The 9,345-nt window shown below is 40.0% G+C and overlaps 1 protein-coding gene across 1 annotated transcript; it reads left to right on the plus strand.

Moving 5' to 3' along the window:
- Positions 1–2,028: 2,028 nt before the first annotated feature.
- LOC104509424 (la-related protein 4B-like) lies at positions 2,029–6,975 on the plus strand (the record flags this gene model as incomplete). The annotated part of the gene is made up of 4 exons (XM_010151358.1): positions 2,029–2,193; positions 5,143–5,267; positions 5,909–6,020; positions 6,579–6,975. Coding segments are annotated over 4 exons (684 nt in total), but the record flags the coding sequence as incomplete, so codon positions are not given.
- Positions 6,976–9,345: the final 2,370 nt, after the last annotated feature.

Here is a 9,345-nt window from a genome sequence, read left to right on the forward strand (position 1 = left end):
TCTACTCAGACACTGAGCTGTTGACTGCGATTCTCTGAGACCGTCAAACCAGCTTCTTACTCGCTGAGTGATCCACCCGTCAAATCCGTGCCTCTCCAATTTAGAGACAAGGATGTAATGCAGGACAGTGTCAAATGCTTTGCACATGTCCAGGTAGATGATGTCAGTTGCTCTTCCCTTACTCACCAATGCTGTAACCCTGTTGTAGAAGGCCACCAAATCTGTCAGGCACGATCTGCCCTTGGTGAAGCCATGTTGGCTGTTACCAGTCACCTCCTTGTTTTCCATGTCCCTTAGTATAGGATCCAGGAGGATCTGCTCTGTGTTCTTGCTGTGTGCAGAGGTGAGACTGACTGGTACATAGTATGCATAGGGCATAACTACAACCAGTTGTTGGGATAGAGTGATGGCTGCTTTTGATTTTTATAACGTTTCCTTGAAAAAATAAAGAGTGTGCATTCTTATATGACCAAGAACATGAACCTTTTTGATCAGATTGTATCTGAGGCTATAGGCATGAGCCAGTTCCTCAACTTGTCATAACAAGTTCACTTGAGAAATTTTATGCCCTTGGTGGCTTAAAATTCATGTCTCTTAATACGTTGGGGTTTTTCATGACTCCTCTGTATAACTTAAACCACTTGTATCAAATACAAAAGCGTTATCTACTGCAGGACTTCAGGGCCCTTTAAGAAAACGAAGTGCTGCAGTTTGAAGAACTGTTTAAGAAAAAAAAAAAAGCTGTTCCTTCTGCAGTTTGAGCTGGATAAGTGCAGTCTCTCTCCGTGACCCTTTGCAGGTCATCTGACATCTGTTTTCGGAGGTTTGCATCCTCCTTTGCTGCAGCACTCTTAAACTGTGTTCTGGGGGCTAACACAGGGTCAGTAGCAGTCCTTGGAGTTGTAGTTGTTCTTGCCTCTGTATTTGTTCTTTCCCTGCTTCCCTCCCAACACACACTTCTTTTCCCAAACCACAGTTTAAGTCAAGATTTTCAGGGTAGTTTTGTACTTACTGCTCTCCGTGAGAAAGAAGAGGAAAAAACAGTAAGTAATGCAACTTCTTACTGTCCAGAGGCATTGTTCTCACATTCAGACCATCTTGGCTATATACCCATAAATATTTTCCCTTTCAAAATAGGAATCATCTCAGATTGCTTTGTATTTGGTGTTCTGCAGCAGAGATCATCTTATCACAGGCCTGAGCACAGTCACAAAACAGTTACTTCTTTGTTGACATGGTGTAGGTGATGATAATGAGTAACTTTAGTTACAGCATGTTACAGAAGGAATTTTGTTTTTTTCAGTATAAATAGAGTTTAGCTTTACAAATCCTTACAAGTGATCTTGAACTGTTGTACTCAACTCCTGAACTGCTGTCTGTAGTGCAAAGGAGTTGCATTTAGCTCATTCATGGGTGTGTTTTCGCCTGTGACATTGCTTTTCTTAGATTTAGTTAGAAAAATTCTCCCTGTTTTACAAATAGTTTTGGAATTTGTATTTTTACAAAGTGATCGTATAAGTTGTTATTAATTAGATGAAAATTGCTGGTCTTACAATACAAGACATGGCAAGACAGCATGCCTTGCGTAGTATATCTGAACCTAAGATTCTTGTTGACTCCTGTCTTTTTTTAGAATGTCACTAACTACACACAAATGGATGTTTTCCCTATTTTGTGATATCTTGACCAGTCTGTCTTCCTTTCTATGTCAGCATAAGTGTGTATCCTGAAGGAAGGGTCAGTGAGAAGGCTCTTCTTACCATAGCAGTGTCACTAAAGCTTATGCATATGAAAAATTTTAGGATGCTTATGCCATCCCATTTAAATGATAGTGAAGTACTTTAAGGGCAAGAGTAGAAAATGAAAGCATCTGTTCCTCAGTACTGTGTGATTTTTCTTGGGAGCTGGGATGGGGGAGGCCTCTCTAGGGCTTCACAGATATAAATGAAATAGAAAATACACTCTAGAGTCGCATGTCTCTTTTCTGTCATCCAGTGCAGTAACCTCACCATGTTATTTCTGTTTCAGAGAGGCCAAACACAGTCTCCACCACCCCCAAAACCTCCATCTCCTAGCTTTGAACTGGGTTTGTCTAGCTTTCCTCCGTTACCTGGCGCTGCTGGGAATTTAAAGACTGAAGACCTTTTTGAAAACAGACTGTCCAGTGTGGTAATAGGAACGTCAAAAGAAAGTGTGAGTAGCCAGTGTTTGTTTTTTCAACAAAAATGAAGAATTGCATACCTCTTTCTGATTTGGTGGCTTATACATTGAAAAAACTTGTGGTTTTACATGGGTTGTAAGAAATGCTCTTAAAAACCAGCTGACAAATGATGTGCTGCTGCCTTCTTCACTTCTTATCTTTGGAATTCATTGGGTATTCTCTTTGAAATGATGTGGAATATAGCACCAGTATAAGTAGATGTTAATAGCAGAGTCTAGAAAATAAGCTGTTAGCTGTTCATAATTGCCTCAGGCTTTTTGATAGATTTAGGTGAAAAATGTGTTAAATTTTCCTCCTGTTTGAGTTCTGAGTTGTATATAAAACACTTGAAAGTGCAAAAGACAAACTTCTAAGCACTGAAATGTAAAGAAGCTGCCTACTAATCCCAGTACACTAGGCATCATAGCTGGAACAGGAACTGTTACCAAAACCAGCTGGATCCCAGCGTTGTCATATTGCTTGGGGAGATAAAAATACACCAGAATGATTTGGCAACCACCGCTTTCTAGATGCACTAGAGATGCAGTTGAAAATTAATGTAGCTGTTCATAGATTTCGTTCCTAGAACTGTCTCTACCTTGCCATCTGTGAGGGACAGCATGTTCTCCTCCATCAAGACCTTGTGCACTGGGGAACAGTCTGGGCAAAGGAAGTCTATATTGACTTTTTTCTCTCTAATTTAACTTGTGTTTTTCTAGCTGTACCACAGCTGAAGAAGTTAACCCCTGAATATAGCAGTGCAAAGCAACCCGATGAAATGCCGTAATCTCTCTTGCGTCTCATCTCTAAAACCAGCATATTGCAGAGTGTTTTCTTTGGGGCCTGTGTACTGGGATGTGTAGGGAGGGTGTGTGTTGGTAAAGAGGAAGTGGCAGGGCAGCCTGCACCTGAAGCAGTGATTGTGCGGGTGAGCCATCTGTTCTGCCTCCTGCAAGTTGTAATAGGCACAACTGCATTCCAGGGTTGCATTTAGGAGAAATGTGCAGGACAGTGCCATGACAGGAGCAGTGTTTATCTTGCTGTCAGCCAGTACTCCAGATTGTAGTCTGTTCTTGGTCAAGATACTTCCAAAATAGATGGATCTTGCCTGTATTTGTGAAGTGTGTTTTGGCTATTGTATTTCAGGTTTTAAATGTAATTCCAGCACTTGCTATTGATGCTGCAGCTGAAAACCATTGCTCCTCCTGTTGCAAAGCAAGTGTTGGATTTGTACTGTGCTCATTGTAAAGAACTTAAAACTTCTGCCCTGTAGAGGCAGCCTTACTATCAGCCAGGCACTGAGGTTTTAGGATAGTGCAAGGCACTTACACATTAAAAAGCATCTTTTGATTTCCCAGCTGCTTTCTGCCTTGCATGAGTTAGTCCATACCAGTGTGTGGAAGAAAGGGATTGTGCTGTCTTTCCTTGTTGGTGTTAGAAATAACATAACAGCAGCTGACTCCAAAGAGTGAGTGTGCTCTGCTACAAAAGTGTTTGAGTTAGTGTTAGAATCTTGATGAGTTGTACAGGCTGCTTTTCAGCTCGATCACAACTTTTTTCATGTCACCTGGTGTAGAGTAACAAAGGGCTGAAGTAGAGTTACGCAGTGTGCTACTCTTGTTTTATAGATGGGCAAGTCCTGTGTGCAGAAGGTGAGTGAACTTAGGTTGTCTTTGCTTTGTGGAATTCTTCTAGATTAGCTCTGGGGAATGGCAGGTGTTAATCATCCCACGTTTTCTAACTAGGAAATGGCAGTGCTGTTGGATCAGGGCTGAGTGTAGAACAGCACTTGCATGTCTGCTTGACTTGAAGCTATTCACGCTTAACCGTGTACCTACAAGTTTTGACAGACTTGAGCCAGAATGCTCGGCAACTTGAAATTTCTAATCTTTGCACACATTATTGTAAACTGTAAGTAAAACTGTAGAACCTGTTCTTGTTTTTCTAAACATCTACCCTTCTATGGTTTACTTTTCGAGTAAAAACTGAGCTTAGACCTACTGCAGTAACCTAGGCTGCCTGATTTAAAACAATGTCATAAAATACCATTTTCCTTTCTAACAGTGACCACAGGAGTCTTGTGGTTAATGACCTTTGGATGGGAGGTGTGCTGGGGGAAAGGGGTAGCTATCTTGTTCCTTCTGTGCTTTTGCTCTCCTTTCAGCACACCAGAATCTGTTCTGGTTCTGCAGTCAGGTCAGAAGCAGTACCAAAACCAGCACTTAAAACAAACAAAGTAGTTATAAATGTAAAAAATACATTTTTCAGGATTCAATCTCTTCTTTCTCTCTTTTTTTGGTGACAGTTTAAATTCATGCGTGCATCTTGAACCTATGTGGCCTTTACCTGGAAGCGTGGTATCACTTGGCACTAGCAGAATCTTTTGAGGGCTGTGGAAAAAACCTCTTCTGCTTGGTAGCAAATTGCACTAAAGCAGAAGAAAGTAACTTTTAGGTGATAGTCATATCCTAGTTTGTAAAAACTTCAGGGGTTTTCTTTTAAGGTTGGTTTGGCATTTTTTTAGCATCAGCTTTTGGGATGATGCCGAGTTAGAGCTTTGAAGAAGGCAGTTCTCAGTCCATAATTGTTGGAAACTTCTGTCTTGACTGGCTTTGTGCCTGTTAGTGTAACCTACTTCGTCACCTGCAGGTGCAAAATTCTCAGATTGAAAGAAGTCATTTTGACACCCAGGTGTGTCCCAAGGGGAACTGAGCTTCTAACTTTCTGGGAAAGAGCCACAGTGTGTGATTTATTTGTGTCTTTCTAAATAATTGTAAAGGAGAAAACTTACTTATTGTAATACACAGACTGGATCCCTCTGTATCTTCCTGTAGTGAACTTACCCTTATAAATCAATTTGTAAGCTGTTACGTTAATTTTCAGGCAAACCATATTAATTGGATATTCTGATTGCCCTTCTGTGCCTTTTTTTCCTCCTTCAGAACATTAATGTGGATGCAAGTACAAACACTATCCCATCGGGAATTCCTCGAGAGCCATTGTTGCCCGTTTCTTCTACATTGCCCAGGACATTTGAAAGGTCTCCTTCGCCATCCCAGTCTTCTGAGTAAGCACTTAATTACACAGCTATAATTACTCTGTGCTGAATCACGTTTGTGTTTTCATTCATCAGAGTTAGGTAGAACACTGTAAATAGCTATTAAAGTCTTAATCAGTGAAAGAAATAATATTTTGTTGTATATTGTACTTGTAGTAAAGGCAATACGGGTTAATTTCTGAACAATATAGTGGTGATTCAGTCATAATAGTAATTCAGCCAAGTTTTAGTGTTGTGTTTTAGTCACCACGAGTATTTAAAAGTTTAATGAATACCTTACTGTCTTGTATTTGGATAGCTTTGAAGCATGGAGAGTAAACCTATGATCCTGTGGGCAGTACTGTTGTCCATACAATGAAGAAAGTCTTACTGAAAGCTTTATTTGGAACCTGCAAATCAAACTGAGGTGTCTGAGTAAGATAGCTGAGTAACCAGATGCTAGCAGAATGTCACAAATTACAGGTAGTGTCAGGTTCCACAGGAATATCTTTTAATTTGATCGTGTTTTTAGATGCAATGCTACTGAAAACATGCTCAGCAAATTATAGCTGTACCTTCTTATAGTCACGGTTTTAGGCCTATTATTAGATCATTCATTTATGATGAAGTTTCACTTTTCATGAGCCTTGCTTCCTGCTGGATGCTTACAGGGACTCCAAGGTTGTGGATAAACAGCAGAGAGAGACACAGAGTACAGAAAGGCTTTCTTCTTCCACACTCAGTACTGCATGTAAATCGGTACAAGTCAATGGGGCTGCCACAGTAAGTCACCTTATTACTTCACTTTCTCTTAACGATCCAGTTTGCATTTAACAGAATATTGCTTCCATTGCTACCCGGTGTTACTTGATCGTGTGAGCCCAGCACCCTTAAATCGGCGTTTTGGAGGCCTCGTGGTTACTTGCATGCCACAATTACGCAATTAACAATTGTTCAAGTTAACTTTGGTGAATGACAGCTGTTTACCTAAATTCTTCTCTTGGTAGTATCCTTGGGGCAGAAGCATTAACACATAGGTTGATATTTAAACCAGTGTTCATCATCGTTCAGCTGTTTCAGAGTTAGGCTGAGTTAGAAGTGTTTTGCCCCGTCGCAGTACCCCATCTTTCTGATGTCAGAAAGATGTACCTTCTGTTGTACCTGGTCTTGAACTTTATGGTCTGCACAGCTTCTGTAAACTTCCTAGTTAGGCCCTCATCTGCATGTTTTAGTGCAGCAGTCCTGTGCCCCAAAAGACTTTACCTGTTTTGTTCATGAAGTAAATGATTTTTCCTCAGGATGCTTTGTTTAACTCTATTCCGTTTGTTTTCGATTTCACAGGAACTGAGAAAACCTAGTTATGCAGAAATTTGCCAGAGAACAACTAAGGATCCTCCCACATTGCAACCCCAGAAAGAACAAAAGTCAAACACTGTAGCATGTGGGAAAGAAGAAAGAAAGCCCACAGAAACAGTAGAGAAAAACAGAGAACCTCCTCCTGCAAAGTCACATCCCGGACAACCCAAAGACCAGAGGAGACAGTCAGGACGCAGATCGTCCCCTCCAGCCGTTGGGAAACGCCTAAATAAAGAACAGAGTACCCCTCCAAAATCTCCTCAGTGAAACTACCACCTGGGAGGGATTTGCAAAGAGGTCTGCTTCCCACAAATTAAACCCATGTTCCCACTAAGATACCTGAGAATGAGTTGCTGGTTAGGAGCTTGCAGTGATACTAGGCATATAACGATGCCTGCAAGTTACTTTTCTGTGAAATACTCTTTCCTCTCTTGAACAAACATTCTATTTTTTCTGGGTATTTCTGGATAGTTGTTCTAAACCTTACATTTAGGTTGGTGCTTAATTGGAGGTGAAGCTTAGTGTGATTATTTTTTTTCAAGATGTAAAATATTTGTCTTTAAAAAACAAAAAAATCAACTTTTTATTAAGCCTCTCTGTGGCTGTGTGAGTGCAAGCTCTGTATAGTGAGTTTTTTCTAAACTGTTAAGCAGAAATGTGCTGCTGCAATATTTTTAATAAACTGGTCTTGCAAGTACATATCTAAAGTGTCCAAAAGACTGATAACGGCAGCTAGTGTGTAGAGTGCAAGGAAATAGATATATTTTAGGGATTAGTATGTGACCTTGAGGATTCTTTTTATTGGGCTGCTGTACTAAGTGTCAGCAAATGAACTTGCACTTTTAGGTTAAAGGAGTAGTTGTTTCTAGCATTTTTAAAGATTTAATCTTTTTTTGATGTTTTGCACACACAAAACCAATCCTACAGAGCACCGTAGCAGTCTTTTCTGAAATACTTCCTTTTTGACTTACTGCAAGCAAGTAACCATCTCCTCACTCCAGAATAAAACCGATGTTAGAATTTGCAAATACAAAGCACATTTGTGAATAGAAAGAATGAAGTCTGTGAGCTTCTACGGTGGTGAAGCCTGTTAGTGGACGTTATCAGGAGAAGCACCAGCCTTCTCGTGATAACCTTAGCTTCCCTGTGCTTGTAAGGGAGTTAACTGAGTCAGCGCTGTATGTTCTGGTTACCCCTGTGCTCTGTGTAGACTCTTTTTGGTTTTTTTTAACCTCTGCCCCAAGTGCTCTTTGAGAGTTCATATCTTAGTCAGCCTCATGTTGACGTCTTCCTGTAACTACAAGGATTGGCATACGGATTTAAATTTTCTCAAGAGGTGAGACAATGGTGTTTGTTTTGTGTGATGGAGGAAGAGATCCCTGATGTTTACCTCTGGGATGAGGTTTCTCACACTTACTTTAGAAATGATGCGCTTTCTGAAGGACAAGGATGCACTAAATTAGCAAGTTTCTGATAAAGTTGAATATAAATTATTTTTGTTTTAAAATGCCTAAAGTTTTCCTTTAAGTGTTTAAACTGCAGGAAGTTCAGACAAAACTCAAAAAAACAGTTTATTCCACAAAAACGTTTATTTAAACAACTGATTTTTTTTTTAAAGAATTCTTTCCATCCAATATTTAAAGACTTGAATTTTATTTAAACTTGAAAATGACTTTGCCTTAACTTTTGTACAAGACAGCTTAGAGTTAACGAGGTCTGACCCCGTGGAGGGTTAGCATGAGTGGAATACAGAATTACTCAGTTACAGTATGTATCTATTGTCACTGGTCGTACTGGGTAAACATACTGTAGTACAGGAACTAGCAGCAGATTTTGTAATATACCTTAAAGATCTTAAACAGTTGATCTTTTTCAGATTGTTGAAAAACCTGTAAATGCAAATAGTCAATACTGTATTAAATATGTGCACTTGGAAGTGTGTGCTTTGCTTGTACAGTTGTAAATAATCAGAACATATAAAAAGGTACCCTAAAGAAAAAAATCTGATAAAAACTATTGATATTATAAATGTTGCTGTTGAGCTGGATGTAGATAAACTAAATGTTGTGGTTTGAATATTACTTTAATTTGTTGTTTTTTCTTTTTCTTATTTTATTCTGGTGTGCTGAACTGACCCTGCCTCTTCACTGCAAAAGGGAAATGGAATGAAAGTCTTATCTGAAAGCCCTCAATTTTTTTTTAAGTCCCTCTAAACATGAGTGATTTCACCAATTCCAAAGTGTTCTGCAATGTAAATAGTGAATTTCAGCAGTCAAACTGTAATTTTAAGTCATTAATAAAGTGAAATCTAATTAGAAAGAGACTTGAGACTGCTGCAAAAATACACAGAAGCTTACTTGTCTGCTTTCAAGAATCAGTGCTGTCCGTAGTGTACGATTCCTAAACTGTAAAGGAGCTGTAGGGGTCGACTCCTGATAAATTTCCTATCGCAAGCATCAGTGGGGAACGAGCTGACCTGTCAAATCCAGCCTGTCGTACGCTGCAGAACTCGGAATAGGGCGTGCCGGAATCCGCTGACCCTTGGTGTTGAAAAGGCGCGCTCCGTGAATGCTGCGGGAGGAGGTAGGACTGACAGCAGCCCCAAAACCGCTCCACTAGTTCTGTCATTGGATTTTTTTTTTTTAATATGCTTCTCCTTTCCCCGGCGGCAGTGAAAAAGGTGGCTAGATTTGTGTATGGTTTAGGCCAGCTGTATGATCCGTTTGGTTGGTCGGCTGCAGGCGAGAGGCTC

The sequence above is a fragment of the Eurypyga helias genome, unplaced genomic scaffold (assembly GCF_000690775.1).
Source record: "Eurypyga helias isolate BGI_N326 unplaced genomic scaffold, ASM69077v1 scaffold7025, whole genome shotgun sequence".
Taxonomy (NCBI): Eukaryota; Metazoa; Chordata; class Aves; order Eurypygiformes; family Eurypygidae; genus Eurypyga; species Eurypyga helias.